The sequence below is a fragment of the Cyclopterus lumpus genome, chromosome 21, assembly GCF_009769545.1.
Source record: "Cyclopterus lumpus isolate fCycLum1 chromosome 21, fCycLum1.pri, whole genome shotgun sequence".
Taxonomy (NCBI): domain Eukaryota; kingdom Metazoa; phylum Chordata; class Actinopteri; order Perciformes; family Cyclopteridae; genus Cyclopterus; species Cyclopterus lumpus.
This window is the reverse complement of record NC_046986.1, coordinates 21,199-46,672: the sequence shown is the minus strand read 5'-3', so window position 1 is coordinate 46,672 and position 25,474 is coordinate 21,199. Positions and strand designations below refer to the sequence as shown.

General features: G+C 39.9%; 1 protein-coding gene across 5 annotated transcripts in view; it reads left to right on the top strand.

Annotated features, from left to right (window-relative positions):
- Nucleotides 1-25,474, top strand: part of ift88 (intraflagellar transport 88 homolog) — a 36,936-nt gene that overhangs the window by 7,887 nt on the left and 3,575 nt on the right. Inside the window, exons 5-24 of one of the 5 annotated variants that reach the window (XM_034561241.1) lie at nucleotides 7-70; nucleotides 240-309; nucleotides 1,045-1,135; nucleotides 1,245-1,349; nucleotides 1,576-1,678; nucleotides 6,939-7,285; nucleotides 8,152-8,222; nucleotides 8,311-8,397; nucleotides 9,603-9,702; nucleotides 11,508-11,594; nucleotides 11,718-11,904; nucleotides 12,173-12,281; nucleotides 12,402-12,552; nucleotides 13,248-13,363; nucleotides 14,167-14,219; nucleotides 14,634-14,699; nucleotides 14,876-14,982; nucleotides 19,748-19,820; nucleotides 22,399-22,416; nucleotides 24,798-24,914. In XM_034561241.1, the coding sequence (XP_034417132.1) occupies nucleotides 7-70; nucleotides 240-309; nucleotides 1,045-1,135; nucleotides 1,245-1,349; nucleotides 1,576-1,678; nucleotides 6,939-7,285; nucleotides 8,152-8,222; nucleotides 8,311-8,397; nucleotides 9,603-9,702; nucleotides 11,508-11,594; nucleotides 11,718-11,904; nucleotides 12,173-12,281; nucleotides 12,402-12,552; nucleotides 13,248-13,363; nucleotides 14,167-14,219; nucleotides 14,634-14,699; nucleotides 14,876-14,982; nucleotides 19,748-19,820; nucleotides 22,399-22,416; nucleotides 24,798-24,914 (2,122 nt within the window). Of the gene's footprint in view, nucleotides 1-6; nucleotides 71-239; nucleotides 310-1,044; nucleotides 1,136-1,244; nucleotides 1,350-1,575; nucleotides 1,679-6,938; nucleotides 7,286-8,151; nucleotides 8,223-8,310; nucleotides 8,428-9,602; nucleotides 9,703-11,507; nucleotides 11,595-11,717; nucleotides 11,905-12,172; nucleotides 12,282-12,401; nucleotides 12,553-13,247; nucleotides 13,364-14,166; nucleotides 14,220-14,633; nucleotides 14,700-14,875; nucleotides 14,983-19,747; nucleotides 19,907-22,398; nucleotides 22,417-24,797; nucleotides 24,915-25,474 lie in introns of those variants that run through there. The other 4 variants (XM_034561238.1, XR_004611776.1, XM_034561242.1 and 1 more) reach the window with 4 other exon arrangements.

Sequence of the window (25,474 nt, the reverse complement as noted above, 5' to 3'; positions counted from 1 at the left end):
TGACAGGATGGAGCGGCCCGCCCGATGACGGCCGTCAGAGCCGCCGGTTACACCTCATCTCTGACCCGCGGTGAGCTCCATAAATACATACGTGTTGATTCGTTAATCTTCAGGAATAGACACGGTTGTAAAGAGGCCGCGTCAGCACAGCAGCGTCTAATCTTCATCAACCCACATTTATCAATTTGTATTAGCATGAACTTCTATGCAAACAATAAAGTCTGATTTTGTATTTTCAGGCTCGACCTTTGACCCTCTGGGTCAGTCCAGAGGCCCTGCAGCTCCACTTGAAGCAAAGAATGAGGACACGTGAGTTGACACTCTTAATTTTTATAGCACCTTTCATGCAGCTTAGTGCAGTTCAAAGTTTTCACAGATGAAGAAAATAAGACAGAACAAGTGTGGAGCGTGAAAACAACAGAAGACAAAAGCCATTCAGCGATATAATAATTTGAGACCAATGTACAATAACATGATAAAAATGTAATACAATAACATTAAAGCTATAATAACAGATCTAGTACTAAACAGTGTGTTACACAATCTAGTTTAATACAATTATAATTAAATTAGAATAACAATTTTCAACTTTAAATAATAAATTAAATAAGTCTATAACATAATGTAAATAAAATCGAGTTATAAAATGTCTTCAATGACGAGAAAGCATTCTTACTCAAATGTTTAAACTCTCTTTAACATTTTAAGATTATACCTGCATCATCCAAGATGAGTGTTTTCCCTTTCGGGCTATGGGATCTAAAGATGCATATTCAGTCAGAATAAAGTACATCATTATATAAAAATATATTAATATAACAATATAACACTTCTTGCAGTGAAACTAAACATGATTTAATTATGGGTAACATCTTATATTGTTGACTACTACTAGCTAATGCATCCAAACTGGTATTCTAATATGTATTGAAACACGGTTTTATTCTCTCCACTATGAGTGGAAGTCGGAGAGAGGAACAGGCTTCTGTCTCTCTGCAGATAGAACTGAACGGCCTCATCATACTGCTTCTGTGCTCCCTGCAGGCCCGAGGAGAAGATCAAGATCCTGGAGAAGAAAGTAAACGACCTGATAAAAGAGAGCTGCATGGCACAGAGCAGTGGAGCCTCACAGCTGGTCAGACTGCCAATGCTTCACACTCTAACCCTAACCCTAGTCGGGAGAGAGGAGGATATCTTCACATACAGCTCATGGTGTCTGTGCTCCTACTGATGTGTTTCTGCAGGCTCTTGAAAAAGCCAAAGAGGCCGGGAGGAAGGAGAGAACGCTGGTGAGACAGAGGGAACACTCTGGCAACGCAGACCACATCAATCTGGACCTCACCTACTCCGTAAGGGAGAACCTTTCTGCTTTAAAATGTCTAAAAACAACTGGACTTGTGTTGCACATTTAGTGGATTTGTGTTCAAACCAGAGGACGCTGTAGTTTTTAGTCCTCAGCAGGTTTAATACGCAGGTTTGTTTGAGGAGGATACTCCTGAATGACGAACACTGAGGGAATCCCAACAACTCTCATGATCCCACGCTGCTAATAATAAACGTGTCTCTCGTTACCAGGTTTTGCTCAACCTTGCCAACCAGTATGCGAACAACGACATGTTCCCAGAGGCCCTGAACAGCTACCAGGTGATCGTGAAGAACAAGATGTTCAGTAACGCAGGTGAGCAGATGTGGTTAAAATATGGCAATCATGCAGGATATGGCTGTGAAATCTAAGAGGATATTTGTTACTGTGATCGTTGTCTGGCATCAAAGTCATAATTATTATGATAATTGAGTTTAAATCGAACTTAAACTGAAGAAAAATAAATATTGTCTCGTGATATTAATTAATAATTCAATTCAGTTTATTTTGTATAGCCCAATATCACAAATTACAAATTTGCCTCAGAGGGCTTTACAATCTGTACACATACGACATCCCTGACCTTTGACCTCACATCGAATCAGGAAAAACTCCCCAAAAATAACCTGACAGGGAAAAAAGGGAAGAAACCTTCAGGAGAGCAACAGAGGAGGATCCCTCTCCCCGGATGGACAGATGAAGAGATGTCATGTGACCAGATGAACAGAGTTACAGAGTTACATAAACACATTACATGAATATGACAATGTATGAATGGAACTCCAATCCATGAAACAGAAGGAGGTAGAGAGGAGGGGGGGCGGGGCATCAGCAGGGCCAACGTGGGAGACCGGTTCACCAGCATCAGACACCTCCAGGTCCAATGGACCCTATGAGACGTGAAGTCACAACGACTCCGGGGAGGAAGCAGAGTTAATAAGGTGCAATGGAGAGATGTAAATTCATCCATAAGGAGAGAGAGAAGAGGAGATAGGTGCTCAGTGTATCCTAAAACATCCCCCAGCAGCCTATAAGCCTATAGCAGCATATCAAGGGGCTGGACCAGGGCAAACCTGATTCAGCCCTAACTATAAGCACTATCAAACAGGAAAGTCTTAAGTCTATTCTTGAATGAGGTGACTGTGTCTGCCTCCCAGACTGAAAGTGGAAGCTGGTTCCATAAAAGAGGAGCTTGATAACTGAAGGCTCTTGCTCCCATCCTACTTTTTAGGACTCCAGGAACCACAAGTAGCCCCGCATTTAGTGAGCAGCTCTCTAGTGGGGCAATATGGTACTACAAGCTCCTTAAGATATGATGGTGCATCACCAATCAAGGCTTTGTAGGTGAGGAGAAGAATTTTAAATGTGATTCTTGATTTTACAGGGAGCCAGTGCAGAGCAGCTAATACAGGAGTCATGTGATCTCTTTTCTTAGTTTTTGTGAGTACACGAGCTGCAGCATTCTGGATCAACTGGAGGGATTTAAGAGACTTATTAGAGCAGCCTGATAATAAGGAGTTGCAGTAATCTAGTCTGGAAGTAACAAATGCGTGAACCAGCTTTTCTGCATCTTTTTGAGACAAGATGTGCCTGATTTTTGAAATGTTACGTAGATGAAAAAATGCAATCCTTGAGATTTGCTTAACGTGGGAGTTAAAGGACAAGTCTCTGTCAAAGATAACTAGAGATTCTTTACAGTGGTGTTGGATGCCAGGGAAATGCCATCTACCGAAACCACATCACCAGATAATTGATCTCTGAGGTGTTCAGGGCCCAGTAAAATAACTTCAGTTTTGTCTGAGTTTAACATCAGGAAGTTGCAGGTCATCCATGTTTTTATGTCTTTAAGACATTCTTGAATTTTAGCGAGCTGGTTGGTCTCCTCTGGTTTGATCGATAGATATAATTGAGTATCGTCTGCATAGCAATGAAAGTTTATGCAGTGTTTCCTGATAATATTGCCCAAAGGAAGCATATATAAGGTAAATAAAATTGGTCCAAGCACAGAACCTTGTGGAACTCCGTGATTAACGTTGGTGGTCATTGAGGCTTCATCGTTTACAAATACAAATTGAGATTGATCTGATAAATAGGATTTAAACCAATCGACTGATCCAGTCTCTGTAATAGGATGTCATGATCAATGGTGTCGAACGCAGCACTAAGGTCTAACAAGACCAGTACGGAGATGAGTCCTTTATCAGCACTAAGGTCTAACAAGACCAGTACGGAGATGAGTCCTTTATCTGATACAATTAGGAGGTCATTTGTAATTTTCACCAGTGCTGTCTCTGTGCTGTGGTGTTTTCTAAATCCTGACTGAAACTCCTCAAATAAACTATTCTGATGTAGAAAGTCACACAACTGATTTGCGACTACTTTCTCAAGGATCTTAGAGAGGAAGGGAAGGTTAGAGATTGGTCTGTAGTTAGCCAACACCTCTGGATTAAGAGTGGGCTTCTTCAGGAGAGGTTTAATTACAGCTACTTTGAAGGAATGTGGTACATGCCCTGTTAGCAAAGACACATTAACAATATCCAGCAGAGAGGTGCCAATTAAAGGCAACACGTCTTTAAGCAGCCTCGTTGGGATGGGGTCTAAGAGACAGGTAGACGGTTTAGAAGTAGAAACCGTTGAAGACAATTGGTCTAGGTTAATGGGAGAAAAGCTATCCAAATATACACCAGGGCATACAGCCGTTTCCAAGGCCACTCCTCTTGATGACAGATCGGCAGTAGTTGAGGGCAAGAGATCATCAATCTTGCCTCTAATAGTTCAAATCTTTTCATTGAAGAAGTTCATGAAGTCATTACTACTGAGGTCTATAGGAATACACGGCTCCACAGAGCTGTGACTCTCTGTCAGCCTGGCTACAGTGCTAAAGAGAACCCTGGGGTTGTTCTTATTTTTCTCTATTACTGATGAGTAATAGGCTGCTCTGGCATTACGGAGAGCCTTTTTATATGTTTTAAGGCTGTCTCACCAAACTAAGCGTGACTCTTCCAGATTGGTGGAACACCATATGCTTTCAAGCTTTCGTGAAGTTTGCTTTAGGTCGCGGGTCTGAGGGTTCTACCAGGGAGCAAACCTCCTTTGCCTCACTGTCTTCTTCTTCAGTGGGGCTATCGAGTCTAGTGTCATTCTCAGTGAGCCTGTAGCACTATCGACAATATGATCAATCTGGGACGGACTAAAGTTAGCACAGGAGTCCTCCGTCACATTGAGACGTGGTATTGAATCAAATGCAGAAGGAATTGCTTCTTTAAATTTAGCTACAGCACTGTCAGTTAGACATCTGGTGTAGAAACTTTTGACTAACGGTGTACACTCCGGGAGTATAAACTCAAAAGGTATGAGGTAATGGTCTGACAGAAGAGGGTTCTGTGGGAAGACCTCCAAATGCTCAATGTCAATGCCATATGTAAGAACAAGGTGGAGGGTGTGGCCAAAGCAGTGAGTGGGTTTCTGTACTCTGACAGAAGCCAATCGAGTCCAACAATGAGATAAATGAAGTACTAAGGCAATCATTGTCAATATCCACATGAATATTAAAATCTCCTACAATAATAACCTTATCACTTTTAAGGACTAAACTTGATAAAAACTCTGAAAATTAAGATATAAATTCTGAATATGGACCTGGTGGCCGGTACAGTATAACAAAAAGAATTGTCTGTAATGTTTTCCAGGTTGGATGTAAAAGACTAAGAACAAGGCTTTCAAATGAGTTGTAGTTTAGTTCAGGTTTAGGATTCATTAATAGGCTTGAGTCAAAGATGGCTGCTACTCCACCTCCTCGGCCGGTGCCTCGAGGAATGTGAGTATTAATATGACTTGGAGGAGTTGATTCATTTAGGCTGACATATTCTTCATGGCTCAGCCAGGTTTCAGTAAGACACAATAAATCAATGTGATTGTCTGATATTAAATCATTTACTAATACAACTTTAGATGACAGAGACCTAATATTTAGGAGTCCACATTTAATTATCCTGTTTTGTTGCACTAGTGTTGTTAACTTGTATGAGGTTATTTTGTATGACTCCTCTTCTGGTTACTTTTGATTTACTTAATTTAAGTGGCCGTGGGACAGACACAGTCTCTATAGAGTTAAGGTTAAGGGTGGGTAACTGCTCCAATGGAAGTGCAGAGAAGGGTGGAAGACTATAACTCTGCTTCTGCTTCCTGATCTGAACCCTGGGTCATGGATTAAGTCTGTTAATCTTGTACTGTTTGCTATTGTTCTATGTTTGTTATGTCTGTCAAGGGACTTCAGATGCAAATTAGCTGTAGCTACAATCTGGTACAGTGCATCAAATGGTGACATTTATGTTTTAACTGTACATGGTCACTTTTAAATAAAGATATAATAATAACTTGGTCAAATTTGCAGAAATGAGACGCGTTCCATCCCAAGTGGGATGAATGCCGTCTCGACTCATCAGATCAGGCTTTCCCCAGAAAGTCTTCCAGTTATCTATGTAGCCCACATTGTTTGCTGGGCACCACCTGGACAACCAGCGGTTGAACGACGACATGCGGCTATACATGTCATCATTGATCAGATTGGGGAGAGGGCCAGAGAAAACTACGGTGTCCGACATTGTCTTGGCATAAGTACACACCGATTCCACATTAATTTTAGTGACCTCCGACCGCCGCAGTCGGGAGTCATTACCGCCGGCGTGTATTATAATCTTACTGTAACTACGCTCATCTTTAGCCAGCAGTTTTAAACAAGATTCAATGTCGCCCGCTCTGGCCCCCGGGATGCATATGACTTTGGTCCCTGGCTTTCCTATCTTCACGTTTCTGACTATGGAGCTACCAATAACCAGAGTGGGTTTCTCAGCGGGTGTGTCGCTGAGTGGGGAAAACTGGTTCGAAACGTGAAGAGGTTGGTGGTGCTCAGTGGACTTCTGTTTAGACTTAAAACCCCTTCGAACAGTTACCCTCCCATAGCTGGCCCCCACTGGCTATGGGAGGGGGTGGGCTAACTAACGTAGCTAACGTCTGAGCTTCGATGGTGCGGAGCCGTGCATCTAACCCACTTAGAACTGCCTCCAACCAGCAAATGAACTACACTTGTTGCATGTACCGTTATCATTAAGGGAGGAAGAGGAATAGCTCTACATGAGACACTCTGAGCAAGAGAGAGCGGGAGGGGGACCTACACATAGTATAGCTTTTAGAAACTGCCATATTTATGTCTATCTACAATATTATATTAAGAGGTGCTCAATAGTAAATGTTTCTGATGGATTACATCTGCAAAAGTGTGTATTTGTTATCTAGTTAATATCTATTTAGATATCCTTGTGTAAAATATAATTACTCAAGAATGTGCATTTAAATTATGTTATATTCGCTTTGGCAATAATGTAACCTAAACATTCGTGCCAATAAAGCTTATTTTAATTTGAATGAAGTGTTTTGTGAGAATTATGAACATATTAGGCTGTATTATTCCTCCGCTGGTTGAAATATCCGCTGACTCGAAGACAAACTCCCATTTCACACATTGTACTCGTCCCAAAATGCCTCTTGCATCGTATTATTTGTTTTTCTCCTCCAGGCCGCCTGAAAGTCAACATGGCCAACATCTACGTGAAGCAGAAGAGCTACCCGAAGGCCATCAAGTTCTACCGGATGGCTCTGGATCAGATCTCCAACGCTCACAAGGAGATGAGGATCAAGATCATGCAGAACATCGGCGTGGTCTTCGTCCGCATGGGCCAGTACTCGGATGCCATCACGTCCTTCGAGCACATCATGAGCGAGAGCCCCAACATCAAGACGGGCTTCAACCTCATCCTGTGCTACTACGCCATCGGGGACCGTGAGAGGATGAAGAAGGCCTTCCAGAAGCTCATCTCCGTTCCTCTGGGCGTCGACGACGAAGACAAGTACCTCCCGTCTCATGTGAGTCACGCTGATGAGTGATTATTCAAGTTTCATCCATAATGATGACATTCAAGTTCTAAATGAGCCGTTTCTTCTTTTTGCATGTCTATTTATTGTGTTTCCAGCTGATATTTCTGCACAGTTGCAGATAAAGATCGGGCTTGGCTAATATGATGAAAATTATACTGTTTTTAGACTTAATGCCGGCTGTGGCTGCGTGATCCAAACATTTACATTAAGTCCAGATTTAATTTGATTTATTATTTGGTGTTTAGCCTTTTCAAAAACAGTTTGCTCTCCCGCTCGCAGCACACAATGCAGCCGACGAGTTATATTTATTCAATAAAGTTGATTTGATTTTAAAAAAAACTAAGGAGATCTTTTCAATCACATTTCTGTGATTTTATTTGTGTTTCACAACATTTCAATTCCTTTTACTTTCTGTTTTTATGTGTTTTACTCTTGACTTTTCATTCTCTTTGTGTTTTAGAATGTGTTGTTTTATTGTAAAGTGTTTAGAAAGGTGCTATATAAGTAAAGTTGATTATTATTATTACTTCATTTAAATAGAGGATTGTGTTTGCCTTTTGTAGGGTGGTTACGTCCTAATATTTATAATATAGTCAGTCATCTGTGCATTTCTCTGAACTTATTTATTCCCAAAATCACAAAATGATTATTTTGGATTTGTACTAAAAATAAAAATAAATAGCCTTCATCGTGGCTGAAAATGCCGGTGCTTATTAACTAAAGAAGATGATACTCTTTCCATGACTCCAGGGAAATCTGCCGACTCACAGCTGACTTTATTCAGAATACTAATACTCCAAAGAAAGCGTTGGGATGAATGTTCCCTCCTAATGAAACCTCGTCCTGTCTCTCAGGATGACACCGACTCCGAGATGGTCATCGAGGCCATCAAGAACGACAAACTCCACCAGATGGAGAGAGATCTGTAAGATAATCACTTCAGCACCATCACTGTATTGTCCTCACAAGCCTCATGTTGTTGTTGTTGTTGTTGTTGCATGTTCTCCACATAGAAAAGTCCTGGCTGAGAAGTACATCATGACGGCGGCTAAGCTCATCGCTCCAGCCATCGAGACTTCCTTTGTGACCGGATTCGACTGGTTTGTTGTTTTTAGTTTTCTCAACAGCAGGTAACGTACAAGAGGACTCCGGCTCAAAAACACGGTCGTTCAAGCTGGAAACTAATTAGATTAGAGAGAACCGCTCAATAGAAATAATTTGGGACTGAAAATCCAAAACGAGGGCTTGTCATTGGATGTCTTCCAGTGTTTCCCCTTGATTCCCTTATCAGATTTCAGATTTTGGACTGGGCTCCTCCTGTGTGGGCGTTTCTAACCCCCTCATCCTCTCTCGCTCCTGCTTCTCCTCTTTCTCCACATCTGCGCTCCACACCCTTGTTTTTATTTATTTGAAACTAGCCGAGCAGGTTTTGTCATCGCTTCAGGAATTTCCTGCAGTGTGGGTGGGCAGAATAAATAGAAACAGTGAAGTATTGTAATATTATATTTACATTGACTCAAGTAGACAAACGAGCATGAGCCTCTTTCCTGTCTGCAGTGTTCTGATTGGCTAGGAGGCGGAGTCTCGCTGTGGACAACCGATGTCTTGTGAGCTCAGCTGAATTCAAGTTTTTTTTATCACCAAAATACTTGATTAAGAGTCCGAACTATCCCGCTGTGAGAAGTAATATTTATTGTTAGTACAAAAGAGCCGTTAACAAAGTAAATGGGACTTAGCGTTACTACCCTCGACTGATTTAACGCTTATAAGTATTTATTTGAAGAAACTAAGTATAACCACTAAAAGCTGCTGAGTCACCTGTCAATAATGAATAATAATAACAATACATTTTATTTATATAACACTTTTCATACATAAAATGCAGCTCAAGGTGCTTCAGAATGTAAAATAAGAACAAAAACAAACAGAAATGCATAATGAACATTAAGGCGCATTAAGTTTAAATAATCCAGTGCCTCTCATGTCTTTTTATATATAATATTCATACAGTTGTGGTCACATAACATAGACTCTCTCCAGCTCCCTACATTTGTATTTTGAGTGTAATTGATTTGCCAAAAAAAGAAAATGAACAATGTTAAAGATGAATTTATTTATTTTGGCCACGACGATCATATGAAATAAAGATCTGATATTGTACTACAGTCAAAGTATTACATGGATCGGATAAAGCACATACATGCTCCAGGTTTATCTTCATGTTTTTACAGCAAGCATCAAACAATGTGACACGATGCATTAAACGCAACACCGCTCGTGTGTTGTTGTTGTTGTTTGTTTTTAGGTGTGTGGACATGGTGAAGAGTTCTCATTATGTCGAGCTCGCCAACGATCTGGAGATAAACAAAGCCATCACCTACCTCAGACAGAAGGACTTCAACCAGGTGACTGCTGGTCTCAGAGGGGTTAAAGGGCTCATCCTTTAATAATAATAATAAAGCTACGTTAGTTTGCGCTTGTTGTTGATTTTCTATTTGAGAGTAGAATCAAAAGATCCATTATATATAATATCATGCACATTAATTTTTTTATTATTGTCACTGTCGTATAATTGTGTTATGTTTCTGAACCTGGAAAGAAGACGTGTCAGAGTAGCAATTACGTTTATACATTGTTAAAGTAATAATAATATTATTAATCTTTATTTAAATAGCACATTTCATTCATAGTATGTAGCTCAAAGTGCTGTACATTAGAAAAAAAAGAAAACAGATAATATAAACAAAAGTGGTATGAAAGCATGCATTTTGCACTTTCATTTTAGGTGTAATAAACAATTCAACAGATGAATTAAAAACTGGAAAACATTTAAAATGACACCATTTTTACATCCCTAAAATGTGGATAATCCGGTCTTTATCGACCTTTTTGTTTAATTTTCTTCCATCTTTTTATTATCACAACATTGCGTCACGGTACGGTTATTGGCATAATCAATTAATTAATGAACATTTGTCAGTTTTCTGCTGTTATGCTGTGTCATGAAGCATCTCACTCGTTCTCATTGCCTCCGTTTCCTCCCCTTCTGCATGCCTCAGGTTGAGGTATGTTTCCTCCTGTTTCCATACTCAGGATCAGATTTTGTTGTTCTTTTTCCTCCCTGACATGTTGCTGCTTTTTGCAAATATTGGTTATATTGGCACTGGAGATGGTGCAGAGAGGAAATATATAATTGACTGGTTCTTTAACAAGAGGAACTTTGCTTTTTTTCCAGCTATATTAAACTACAGCAGACAACTTTCTTTCACTACATTTTGCTCTGTGGAACGCCACAATTAAAAAAATTAAGCAAATACAAAAGACATATCAATCATATCAATAATTGTGTAAAATATATAAATGAACCAGCAATTTCTGAGATAATTCAAGAAACTATGAATACTAAACTATATTATTCTAACATTTTATTTCATCATTATATCACAATATTTTCATAATAACTGAATATCATTTTAATTTCGTTTCATGCACTTTATTTAAAAAATGCCCTTTTTCTGTCTGGTTTTATTTGATCAAAACATTTTATGTTGCTTTGTTTCATAATGAGTCATTTTAATTATAATGTTATTTTTCATGACCGTTGTCACCGTGCTTTCATGTAAATAAATATAAATGTAGATTTCTACAGAAATATTACAGCATAACAATTGTCATAAAGGGGGTAAAAGCTGACTTTTTACAAAACAATGTCTATAAAAATTCCACGAGTTGTTGTTTTGCATATTTTCTATAATTTCTTTTAAATAAACACTTTGCAGCTTCATATACATCCGATGCATGCGTGTGGTGCTTTTTCTGCTCTTGGTGGTGGTGCAGCCTGCAGCATCGGTGCAGCTGTAGTGTAGCTGGTGGTTGTCGAGACTTATTACCTTATTACTGGTGGAAAACCTCCCCCCAGTATATAATGCATTTACAGTGGCATAACGGCCAATGAAAGAGCTTTATTTTTAAAAATCCAATAAGTATCCTGCAATCATTAAACTCTTTAAATTGTAATTCCTTGTTCAGTTTTATATAGTATTTATTAAAAGTACTCTGCGTGAATCACACTGAACACCAGATTTGACGCAATGACTTAATCTTTTATGTGTGGAGGTGTTTTACATCCTGGGGGAGGCGGCTTGCACTGAAGCTCTCACAGTATTACTGCTCAACTTGACCCTGACAGCCTTTCATGGTGTGTTATCAGGCGGTGGAGACTCTGAAGACGTTTGAGAAGAAGGACAGCAGAGTGAAGAGTGCTGCAGCCACCAACCTCTCCTTCCTCTATTTCCTGGTGAGATCCTCTCATGACGATTCATTTTAATTAGAATTAGATTAAATACGTTTGTGCTCAAGGACACTTCAGACAGTGTATGTTTGCTGTCCAGTTTCCCCTCTCATCTTTCCCCTGTTGCAGGAGAAGGACTACGACCAGGCCGACCGATACGCCGACCTTGCCATGACCGCTGATCGCTACAACCCGGCAGCGATTATCAACAAAGCCAACACGATGTTCGTCAAGCAGGACTATGAGAAGGCTGGAGAGTTGTACAAGGAGGCCCTGAGAAATGACTCCTCCTTCACCGAGGCCCTCTACAACCTGGGTAACACGGCAGTATAGTATAGTGACCTCGACGGGATAGTTTGGATATATTTATTTTAAATGGGGTTGTATGAGGAGTACCAGCACTGGAGCGTATGCTATATTCAATATATTTTCAGCACTTTATGTTGCTGTTATTGATCTCTTCAAAGCCACTTTGTGTCATGTAATGCAATGTAATGGAGGAACATTTGACACGCAAGTGTCAAAGAAACTTTCCACCGTGTCATTGTCGTACTCGAGTGACAGCTTCTGTCCACTTGTCCCAGGTCTAACCTACAAAGGACTGAATCATCTGGAGGAAGCTCTGGACTGCTTCCTGAAGCTCCATGCCATTCTGAGGAACAGTGCCCAGGTCATGTACCAGCTGGCCAACCTGTATCCTACTGACCAGGAGATGTGTTACTGTTTGTCTGTATTTGCTTCAAACTGTTGAACATATGTGGATGTTTCTGTTCATTGAGGGGTTCAAACCTGTCCTTGACTCACTGGCCACATGTATGAGCTTTTGGAGGAACCCCAACAGGCCATCGAGTGGTTGATACAGGTCTTGAGTGTCACCCACACAGACCCCCGGGCCCTGGCCAAACTGGGAGAGCTCTACGATGGCGAGGGAGACAAGTCCCAGGCTTTCCAGTACTACTACGAGGTACCAGAATATGTAGTACAATAGAGAGCTAACGTAACGTTACATTTGGAACATAGCTAAGAGAGCTAGCTGGCCGAGCTAACGGCCATGTTGGTGACGTATATTTCACACAGAACTCAATAGTACTATGACAAATCTATGCAAGATGAGACTTTCTATATTTGCAACATTATCTTTTAAATTGACATTTATTAACAGGATCTTTTGGCATTGGCTATTGTACAGCTTTTTCCTGAAACAAGGTCCCATGGGGACACCAGAAAAGGACGGGACATCTCTTTATTGTCTCATGTGTGAATCACAAGACTCCACATTTGAATCTGTTAACTTTTTTTTATGGTTTAGCAAAATGTTTGCGGGTGATTTGATAATTTAACAAAGAATAAATCATTATTATGTTACAAGAACAACAGCACGTGACAAAAACGTCTCCTTGACCAACGTGTTCTTGATAGGACAGTCCCGCCTGGCTCCATCTCCCTCTTCTTCTGTTGGGTTTCATAGCGGTTGGCATCCATAAGTGCTGCATCAGCGCTGTCCTCTTGTGCAATCTATCCCAGCATTGCCAGGGCATTGTGTGAAAATGGGTAGAAATCCCTCGTGGTGCCTCAAAGGTTTATTATCTTTTTATAATTGACCGAGAACTGTGTGTGAAAAAGGCGTCTGAATGCTCTGCTGGTTGTGTGGCCGTCCAGTCCTTCAGGTACTTCCCCTCAAACATCGACGTGATCGAGTGGCTCGGGGCTTACTACATCGAGACGCAGTTCTGCGAGAAGGCCATCCAGTACTTTGAAAGAGCCACGCTCATTCAGTAAGTAGCCACCAGTCATCATTTAGAAGGTGACGGGAACAAACCATACTAGATCTGTGCAACATGTATGATAATTGCAGCAACTGGCAGTTCAGATCCAAATAAAATAAATAAATATAATATCCCTGAGTATTTTTTGGGTAAAGTCAAGTTCATCTTCAGAAATATTTCAAGTACACACATATTTAACGCCAAAACACACAACCAGACCGCTCTGGTCTTCCGGTTCAGGTCTGCTTTCTTCAAAATGAATCATAAAGAAGCAATGTTCAGTATTTCTGCTCCATAAATCTAGAACAAACTGCCAGAAAACTGCAACTCTCACTTCTTTTAAATCCAGAAAACAGACATTTTGTTTCTGTTTTGTACAATATTGAAATGTGCTGTTAACAATTAACTAATACATCTTAATAAACTACATTAAAAGGTTGAGTTGTACAGTCAAATGCGATGAAATGCATCTGTCAGTTGAATATATTCAATAAGAGACAACAACAATAATGATAATTTGAGTGTTTGCTGTTTAGTAGCCTAACCGTCTGGAGTTTAAAAACTCTTTAAGGTGGCGGTTAAATTCTGGTATTTCTACACTTTTCTGACATGATGAAGTGATTTGTGTCTTTTTCCATCTTGTTTTGATTTATATCTTCTTTCATCAACCAGGACGCTTGTTCTTATCTGGAAGTCGTTTCGCCTTCCAGACAAATTCAGAATTCATACTTTTTTAGCATTCTCTCTTCTTATATAGAAAAGTCGTCGCATTGAATTCTCACTGACGCCGTGTGCTTCTTCTTGTGTTTCAGACCCACTCAGGTGAAGTGGCAGCTCATGGTGGCGAGCTGCTACAGAAGAAGTGGTGAGAGCAGGCTGTTTTTTTTTTTATGGCATATCGGTGGCATAAGTGCAAAACCTCCCATCTTCTAAGTTATCCAGGAAAAGTAATAGAAAACCTCCTATTTTGCAAGAAAACCTTTTTGTATTCTCAAAAAGGTCCATTTGTCAAATACCGTGTTCACGCCTGTTCTCCGTCCATTTTATACTGAACACCAGATGAAAGAAAATTAAAGTCATGTATCTGATGACGGTTTATTCTGCTCTAGTAAAGTTGAGTTGTGTCTTCGCTGACTTTGAGGAGGTCAATGCTGAAAAGATGAACAGCAGTTATGCTTCACAGTTCCAGAACGATCAACTCCGCTGTGAGTGACCTGGAAACTCAGCTCGGTTAAAATTGTAAACTTTAAGTTCCTTTTTCTCTTTTCTTTCTTCACAGGAAACTACCAGAGAGCTCTGGAAACGTATAAAGACATTCACCGCAAGTTTCCAGAAAACATGGAGTGTAATTCATCCCGTTCCTTATGCAGCTTTGAACAGAACCGTGGACCGGCAGCAGATGATGGGCTCACTGATCACTTGTGTGTGTGTGTGTGTGTGTGTGTGTGTGTGTGTGTGTGTGTGTGTGTGTGTGTGTGTGTGTGTGTGTGTGTGTGTCCGTCCGTCCGTCCGTCTGCCCAGGCCTGCGTTTTCTGGTGAGGCTGTGCACAGACATGGGACTCAAGGAAGTTCAAGAATACGCCACCAAGCTGAAGAAAGCGGAGAAGATGAAGGAGATCAGGGAACAGGTATCTCTCTCTCTCTCTCTCTCGCTCTCTCTCTCTCTCTCTCTCTCTCTCTCTCTCTTGCTCGCTGCAACCTGATAGGGATTCACCCTTTTTAGCTCGTTCATTAAAGCATTTACAGTCATCCCAGCTGTGATGACTTTCCAGAAATCAAACGCCGTTTAGAGGAGAGCTTTTATATGTCACACAGCTGTCTGAAACCTGAAAGGAGGAGATAAGTGGTTTGATTAGAGCAAGATGATGATGATGATGATGATCACTGTGATCTCTAATGGTGTAACTGAAGCCTTTTCATTATCAATCCAGTTTGATTGTTTCTGATTGGTTTCTACACTTGTGATGTTTATCTGAATAATATCATACGAGACATGCTTGAACATTCTACAAACTAACTTTAGTTCTCTGCTGTATATCTTTTTTGTTTTATCCTTTTTGGATTCTAACACTTTATAATAAAAATAAAATAAAAAATGTAAATTGATAGTTAATTAAACTTTAATTATGAGTTATTGACTTCTTTGACCAAAACACTAGTATTCACACCGGAGTTGTGGATTGGTTAGATTGTTTTATTGTGTGTCTTCAAACCACCAACGTTACACATAAACACCAACAAACTAACTTTAAAACACCAACGTTACACATAAACACCAATAAACTAACTTTAAAACACCAAAGTTACACATAAACACCAACAAACTAACTTTAAAACACCAAAGTTACATAAACACCAACAAACTAACCGATGGAGGCAGCAGCTCCACTGTGAGGTAAAATCACTGCTTTTATGAGTGGAGTCTGGTGTGTTTGAAGAGAGCAGAGATGACAGCTTCAGTTCCAGAAAGTCAAAGAGGTGGTAATCTAAATACAGTGTTCTCTTCAACAGATATTGATTATTTTAGCAGTACGTTGCTGTGCTACTGTGCTGGTTCTGTAGTAATACACAGACTAAAGAAAAGTACCTCACACAACCACACTAACTATCCCTTTGAGGTCCACACCCAACAGAGAGGACAGGCCTGTGGTCTGGGGGTCGGTCCGGGTTAGATAGAAGAATTCTAGATTTAGAATAACACAGCCGTGTGCGGAGGAGCAGGAGGAGGAGGAGAGGGAGGAAGAGGAGGACTTTGTCAAATCACAAGCAGCTGCTCTGAAATCAGCCCAGAGAAACAACCCTGCAGAGAGACTCTTCACTCCCAAAGTTTTCCAACCGGAAAAGCAGTGAAATAATAAAGATAAACGATCGTGCGATCGTGTATGAAATGATGAACGAGAGAATGAGAAGCAGAAAATCAAATCACAGATGTTGTGTTTCTGTTAAATGTATTTTACCAAAGGCTACGGAAATCATGAGAGGAAAGTGAGGGCATAACATTTTTTTCTATGTCTGATCTAAATAGTTTAGCAAAATGTTTTGCCTGGCTAATCTTTCAAAATTCCTGTAAAAATACTGCCATCCTTTTGAAAAAGGTGAAAATATATCATTTTTATTCAATTCAATTCAATTTGGTTTATTTTGTATAGCCCAAAATCACAAATTACAAAGAGGGCTTTACAATCTGTACACATACGACATCCCTGACCTTTGACCTCACATCGGATCAGGAAAAACTCCCCAAAAAATAGAAAAAAAACTTTTTTATGGGGAAAAAAAGGTAAGAAACCTTCAGGAGAGCAACAGAGGAGGAACAGAATGAACAGCATTACAGAGTTACAACACATTCAATGAATATGACAGAATGTATGAATAATTAGTAGTAGGCATGGACCACGATCCAGACCTCCACAATCCATGAAACAGAAAGAGAGGAGAAGGGCCATGGTAGGAGGCAGGAGGCTGGCCCACCAGGCAGGAGGCATCACGAAAGAGGCCAGACCAATGAGGTCGGCCTTTGAGGCAGTAGGGACAGAGAAGCAGGGCCATTGGGAAGGAGGCCAGGTCTAGGCCAGAGGCTGAATGCAGGAAGCAGGGGCAAGGACCCAGGACCAGCTTCAGACACAGCCAGGTCCAATGGACCCTATGAGACGTGAAGTCACAAAGACTCCGGGGAAGAAGTAGAGTTAGTAAGGTGCAATGGAGAGATGTAAATTCATCCATAAGGAGAGAGAGAAGAGGAGAGAGGTGCTCAGTGTATCCTAAAACATCCCCCAGCAGCCAATAAGCCTATAGCAGCATATCTAGGGGCTGGACCAGAGCAAACCAGATTCAGCCCTAACTATAAGCACTATTAAAGAGGAAAGTCTTAAGTCTATTCTTAAATGAGGTGACTGTGTCTGCCTCCTGGACTGAAAGTGGAAGCTGGTTCCATAAAAGAGAGCTTGATAACTGAAGGCTCTCCTTTTTTGTAGGACTCTAGGAACCACAAGTAGCCCCGCATTTAGTGAGCGCAGCTCTCTAGTGGGGCAATATGGTACTACAAGGCCCTTAAGATATGATGGTGCATCACCAATCAAGACTTTTAGGTGAGGAGAAGAATTTTAAATGCGATTCTTTATTTTACAGGGAGCCAGTGCAGAGCAGCTAATACAGGAGTCATGTGATCTCTTTTCTTAGTTTTTGTGAGTACACGAGCTGCAGCATTCTGGATCAACTGGAGGGATTTAAGAGACTTATTAGAGCAGCCTGATAATAAGGAGTTGCAGTAATCTAATCTGGAAGTAACAAACGCGTGAACCAGCTTTTCTGCATCTTTTTGAGACAAGATGTGCCTGATTTTTGAAATGTTACGTAGATGAAAAAATGTAGTCCTTGAGATTTGCTTCACGTGGAGTCAAAGGACAAGTCCTGATCAAAGATAACGCGGAGATTCTTTACAGTGGTGTTGGATGCCAGGGCAATGCCAGCTACAGAAACCACATCACCAGATAATTGATCTCTGAGGTGTTCAGGGCCTAGTAAAATAACTTCAGTTTTGTCTGAGTTTAACATCAGGAATGTCTTTAAGACACGCTTGAATTTTAGCGAGCTGGTTGGTCTTTTCTGGTTTGATCGATAGATATAATTGAATATCATCTGCATAACAATGAAAGTTTATGGAGTGTTTCCTGATAATATTGCCCAAAGGAAGCATATATAAGGTAAATAAAATTGGTCCAAGCACAGAACCTTGTGGAACTCCGTGATTAACGTTGGTGGTCATTGAGGCTTCATCGTTTACAAATACAAATTGAGATCTATCTGATAAATAGGATTTAAACCAACTTAGTGCGGTACCTGAAATGCCAATCGACTGATCCAGTCTCTGTAATAGGATGTCATGGTCAATGGTGTCGAACACAGCACTAAGGTCTAACAAGACCAGTACAGAGATGAGTCCTTTATCAGCACTAAGGTCTAACAAGACCAGTACAGAGATGAGTCCTTTATCAGCACTAAGGTCTAACAAGACCAGTACAGAGATGAGTCCTTTATCTGATGCATTAGGAGGTCATTTGTAATTTTCACCAGTGCTGTCTCTGTGCTGTGGTGTTTTCTAAATCCTGACTGAACCTCCACAAATAAACTATTCTGATGTAGAAAGTCACACAACTGATTTGCGACTACTTTCTCAAGGATCTTAGAGAGGAAGGGAAGGTTAGAGATCGGTCTGTAGTTAGCCAACACCTCTGGATTAAGAGTGGGCTTCTTCAGGAGAGGTTTAATTACAGCTACTTTGAAGGAATGTGGTACATGGCCTGTTAGCAAAGACACATTAACAATATCCAGCAGAGAGGTGCCAATTAAAGGCAACATATCTTTAAGCAGCCTTGTTGGGATGGGGTCCAAGAGACAGGTAGACGGTTTAGAAGTAGAAACCGTTGAAGACAATTGGTCAAGATTGATGGGAGAAAAGCCATCCAATAATACAGCAGGGTATTCAGCCGTTTCCAAGGCCACTCCACTTGATGACAGATCGGCAGTAGTTGAGGGCAAGAGATCATCAATCTTGCCTCTAATAGTTCAAATCTTTTCATTGAAGAAGTTCATGAAGTCATTACTACTGAGGTCTATAGGAATACACGGCTCCACAGAGCTGTGACTCTCTGTCAGCCTGGCTACAGTGCTAAAGAGAACCCTGGGGTTGTTCTTATTTTTCTCTATTACTGATGAGTAATAGGCTGCTCTGGCATTACGGAGAGCCTTTTTATATGTTTTAAGACTATCTCGCCAAACTAAGCGTGATTCTTCCAGATTGGTGGAACGCCATATGCTTTCAAGCTTTTGTGATGTTTGCTTTAGTCTGCGGGTCTGAGGGCTATACCAGGGAGCAAACCTTCTTTGCCTCACTGTCTTCTTCTTATATCACAGGTGAAAAATGTATTTGTCAGGTTATTTTTCATTAATACATTTTTCATTGTTTGCTTAAAAATACAAAAGAATATTTAATTATCACTTTCATCTCAAGGCTTCTCTTTATATCTTTATCATTTAAACATGTTGTTCCCATCTTTGTTGCTAACCGCTCATTGTGTGATGCCTTCTAGTTTATAGTTTATTTTACATGTATTTATTCAGGTCAAATTCCACTTATTCAAATGTTTCTGCTTAGCTTTCTGTTGCATTGTATTAGTTTAAAAAAAGAGTTTTAAACTGACTTAATTAATGAGACACAGAGGGCGAGGCAAATAAATGACCCGGCGTTTGAAAAAGAACAGAATCCAAGAATCTAGCATGAAATGGGCTTTTTACTCACCACAGAATACTAATCTGATTTTTTAGTAAATAAATGTGATTTATAACTTTATTACTATTCCCAATCCCGCACTTCTTCTTTCTCTCTTCCTGCAGAGGGGGAAGTCGGGCCGGGAGGGCAGCGCCAGAAGTCGGCGAGAAGGGAGAGAGGGCAGTGCCGGCAGTACCGGTGAGTCCTACACACCCTGTTGATCTGGGACTGTCTGGAGGGTCCCGAGCCCCAGTAATTCACCTGTAAATGTGTCCTTGTGCAAGGTAAAGTTTTGAAAATCAAGAGCTTGAAGCTCAGTTTCAGTTTTTGATTTCAATCCAAATGTTGTCATTTTTTAGACGATTTATATTGAAAAGTTTGGCTCGTCTACTGAGACACATGGAGGAACTAAAGTAGAAGTTTGAACTTCCTCCTGTGTTTCCTCGGTCTGGTCTGAAACTGTGAATTCATCAATGTTGTTGTTTTCTGAGCTACTTTAGCTCTGAATGGAAAAGTTCTGCATTGAACGCAAAGCTTTCTTCGGAGAACATATATACTTTTTGAGAGAACTCAAATGTTTCTGGAAGATCTCAAACGTTTCTTTGAGGAACGCACAAGTTGTGCAAGAACTCAAAAGGTTCTTCGGAGAACCCAAAACTTTTGCAAGGGAATGCAAAGGTTTTTTTAGAGAACGTAACACTTTATTTCGGAGAACTCAAAACTTTGGCGTGAGAACTCAAAAGTTTCTGTGGAGAACATTTTTTTCTTTCTGGAAGATCTCAAAGGTTGCTTTGGGGAACGCAACTTCTTTTTTGGAAGATCTCCAGCTTCTTTTTTGGAAGATCTCTAACGTTTTTTTTGGAGAACTCAAAAGGTTCTTCAGAGAACCAAAAACTTTTGCAAGGGAACGCAAACGTTTTTTTTGGAGAACGCAAAACTTTATTTGGGAGAACGCAAAAAGTGTGAGAACTCAACGTTTTTTTTGTAAGAACTCAAAAGGTTCTTTGGAGAACCCACAATCTTTGTGAGGGAACACAAAACCTTTTCTGGCGAATGCAAAAGTTTAGAGAGAATGTAAAAGTTAGGAGAACGCTTAAGTTTTGCGAGAGATCTCTGAAGTTCTCAGGCAAACCCAAAAGTATTTATCTTGTTTTCACCCACCTATTGTTTTTTCATTCCTGCCATGTCCCCTCGGAGCCTCCGTAGGAAGTACGTGCACAGTGTCAAAACAACATTTAACATTTGAGAAGTTCGATTTGGTTGATTTTGAGTCCTGAAGTATTGAAAACAGTATTGTTTATTTATCTCTAACTAACAACAAGTGATCACAAGAGCAACAGTACTGAAACATGCCTATAAGAGTAACTTATTTATATGTGTGTGTGTGTGTGTGTGGCAAAAGCCTGTAATCAACTCTTCCTGTCCGTCATCTCTTCTCTCTCCTATCTGTTGTCCTCACATGCTGCTGGATAGCAGGCGTCTCCACACCCGTCCTCACGTCTCCTCAGAAAGCGGGCGTTCTTCTGGGTATACGTCAAACACACTGCTCTTTATTTTAAAGCTGTAACACCTTTCCAGATCAGATAGACTTTGACAACGTGGCCTCATCCTGTTGTAGGATCAGACTAGTTTTAGCTCTCCTTCACTACAGATCCACTACAAATACAGACACGTACTCTCAGACTGGCTCCGACACTGGAAACCTGGCTCATCGGCAGATTTCAAACGCAATCCAGACAAACTTAGAGAGAGATGCCAAAAGCTGGAAAATGAGGCCCAGCTTGGCTCTTGTGCAGCTGAGCGTCTGTCATTTATTGTAGGAAAATATATATATATTTATGTGTGTGTGTGTGTGTGTGTGTAATGTGTGTGTATATGTATATGTATGTATGTATGTATGTGTATATATATATATATATATATATATATATATAATGCCGCTAAAACTCCATGTCCGATTGCTGCTACAATACAGATGTAAAGTCTCATAATTTGTATAGTATCTTAACTTAAATGTTGTCTACATGTTCTTTGTTATCTGTTTTGCACTTTATTATTATTATTATTATTATTATTATTATTATTATTATCACTACTATCACTTTATGTTGGACAAGGGAGAAACATAATTTCAGATCTTTGTATGTTTGCACATACAAGCTGACTTTGACTTAGATATGTATTTGTGTATTTAAATATTTATGTATATTTTTATATATATATGTGTGTGTGTGTAGATATATATATAATATATATAAAATAAATAAATATATATGTGTGTGTGTGTGTGTATATATATATATATATATATATATATATATATATATGAAATAAATAAATATACATAAATATATATATATTTATTTATATATTTCATGCACATGCATATATATATATATATATATATATATATATATATATATATATATATTCTTTTTTATCCATCCATCCATCCATTTTCAATACCGCTTATCCTCATTAGGGTCGCGGGGGCGCTGGAGCCTATCCCAGCTTTTTTATACAATTTTTTATTTTATATATATATATATATATATATATATATATATATATATATATATATATATACCCTAGGTTTTGAGTCCTGCCTCACCCTGCCAAGACTTGCATTATTTCTGCATGTCCTGATCAAGTAGATTAATTAGAAACCTCAAACTTGTTTTTCATTTTGTTTCAAATTTGTAACAATGTTACTGGCTCTATTTAAGTTGTTTGACTGAACCCCAAACCCTCTTCTTGCTTTCTCGCGGCGCATCAGAGATGGATGTGAAAGCAGGTGAGAGAACAAACGCTATAAATTAACTCGTCAGCTCTCTGTGATTGCCTCTTTTTGCCGTTTTTTCTCTTGTGTGCAATGAACTTCAGTCCAACGCTGTAATCTGTCTCGTGTCTTCCTCTCTGTTCCTCCGGCCCTTCCGGCTTTATCTGTTTTCTCGCTCTGCTTCCTGTTTGCTGCCCAGTATCTCAATCTGAGTCCAAACAACTCAGTCCTCTGTTGGACTTGGGGAGGGGTACGTAAAGTTTGTACTTCTGGACACTCGGACAACGACATCTTCACCAAAACTAGAGTTTGTTTCATTCCATCCAGAGTTTGTGATAAATCTGCAATCTAACAAAGTCATTTTACTTCTCAGGAATCTGTTACAGAAAACATCTGTTAATTCCTTTATGGACCCTTTTGCAGTAACACTCACATCTTACATTAGAATATCAGTTTCTACAATTTATAACATTGGAATATTTAGCTATAAATGTGCATTGTGTAATTTTGTTATTAATCAATCTGCAGCTAAACTCTTAATAATCGATTACATGAACTTCCTGCATATATGTATATGTATGTATACAAATATAACAAATAAATGTTTTTGGAGGTGATAACCAACCCTAACTTTAATGCAACAATAATTATAATCCAATTATAGTACAAGATTCTGAAATGGGCCATTCTCATGACTATAAGATGTTGTTTTCTCATAGCAAAGTATTTCTAAACTGTAGCTTTTATTTGAGTGAAATAATTGAGTATTTGCTTTACTTCCTTTACTTTATCCATGAAGCTCATTCATTCCTTTATTCAAGGAGCCACATCGAAGAATGTAAAAATACACAGTTTCACTTTTTATTTCATTTAATAAAAGTACTGCATACCTTGAGAGGAATACATTCAAATCCTTAATACTACTTAATACTATCTGACCGACACAGAAGAAGTGGTTAAGTTAAGAAGCGTTTTGGTTTTCTTCTGACGGGCAGCTGTGATGTTGGATGACAGTGTTTGCACTGAGGAGGAGGCGTGAACTCAGATGTGTGAGGGAAAAACCTCCAGTGCACCTGAGAGTTTTCCCTCTTTCCTGTAAAGTCTGTATATTTTCAGTAATGTGAGGGTTAGATTTCTCTCCAAACCGGCTTCATTCGTTATTGTGAAACTGGTAAAACCGTCACACAGAGAAAGATACAACTAGTCCCCAAATGTTTCTTAGACTGTTTCTTTACTTTTTTTAATCACCTAATTTTTGGTGTTCTTACTCTCTCCTTGCAAATAATTTGCAATAACCCTTTTCCAAGTGAGTTGCAAAAGCCAGAAAGTTGACTCATCGATCCCAAAAAAAACTAAATTGCAGCTTTTAATCGTGGAAACTGTTGCACACAATCAATTCTGAATCTGGCTTTCAACTCGTTGTGTCATATCTCGTTTCTGTGTCTCCCACTTGTGTGTTATAAAAGAAAGAGAGGAGAAAAAGAAATGAAAATCCCCACTGAAACCTTCCAAGAAAAGGGGAATAAACTGGGATCCAGTTGTTCTGATCGGCTACCTGGCAGCCAGATGTGTAACCACATCTGTCCTTCAGCCCGACCTGCAGCGCAGACACAGCTGTTCTGCGTCACGCTAAATGGCGGCCAATTTGGAAAATCAAACTGTAATTCTGAAAAACTCTATAGCCACATATTTGTACATTTAATAAGTTTGACTATTTTTGTTATATTTAGCGATAAAGAATAAGCTCCAATAAGCAAACTGCTCATGACATCAGTCGGCATGTTAGCTAGTTGAAATACTGTAGGGAGTAAATCTTTAATTTATCTTTACAAAATGTATTAAAAACAAAAGTAAAGGTTCAACCAACTTAAACAAAATCAAGCCTAAACTTTGTCAATTCCAGGATAATAATACTAATTAGAATAAGAATAAAAAGAAACATAATTTTTTTAAGGGATAATAGGATGGAAAATAAAACACACTTGATTAAATAGAATGCACAACATTAGATGGAAAGTAAAACCCACTGAATAATAATATTAAAACTAGTATTTATCCATAAATCACCTGGGGTTTTCTTTTGGTTCAGTGGTGAAGATTTTAATATTTAAGAGGAAAACTGAGAACTTGCTGGCACCGAACAGAACCTAGAACCTCATCGTTCGGGTCCTTGATGGTTGGATAAAGCACTGCACTATTTTTATTTTCTATATTTAAATAACACAAATATCCAGTTTTAAAATGATTGTAAATGTATGTGTGGTGCTGTGTGGGTTCACACACACCCTGATGATTTCCAGTTTTCAGGAACCTTTAAACACGTTTTCTTACTGTCAGAATTAGCAAATATACAAAATGTCTCTTTTATTGTGTGTCTGCATGTGTGTTTGGTGCAGACAGCGGCCACAGCAGCAGCAGCAACAACAACAACAAAAGAGAGCGGCTCAGCGCCAAGATGAGGTCACTTCCTGGTTCCAACGAGCCCTACGAGGCCAGCAGCCCAAAGGAAATAGGTAGGCAGGCACACACACACACACACCTTTATTTTACTTAAAACAATATGAACAAACAGAACAACGTATTAATGTCAACCTTAAACAAATCAACAAACAAAACACAAAAAAAGGCTTTTACCTCCACAGTATCGTCTCTGTGGTCCAGTTTGCTCTCGTTCAGCCCCTTCACACATCCCGTGTAGGTCGCCCTCCCCCTCAAAATGTGGAGGTCCAAGAGCATGCTCTCTGCCCCCCTGAATCAGTAGTCCTGAGAACCCACGCAACCCCAGAAAACATCCTAGACCCCGTCCTCCGTCAGTCTCCACGCCCATCTCCTCAGGAACCTCGTGCTCTGCCGGATGGATTCCAGCCCGAACAGAGAAGCCACTGCAGATGCGTCTCCCAGGAGCATAGCATGCCACTGAGACCTGGTGCCGTGCCGTCCTGGATGTCCAACATGATTCCATACACCAGCGGCTCCGCCATCAGCCTGCCCTCCACCACCTGCTCCGCTTCCAGAGCCTCCGTGGCAAATCTTTTAGAGAACGGGATCCCCACCCCCCCACTGGTGGTACTCT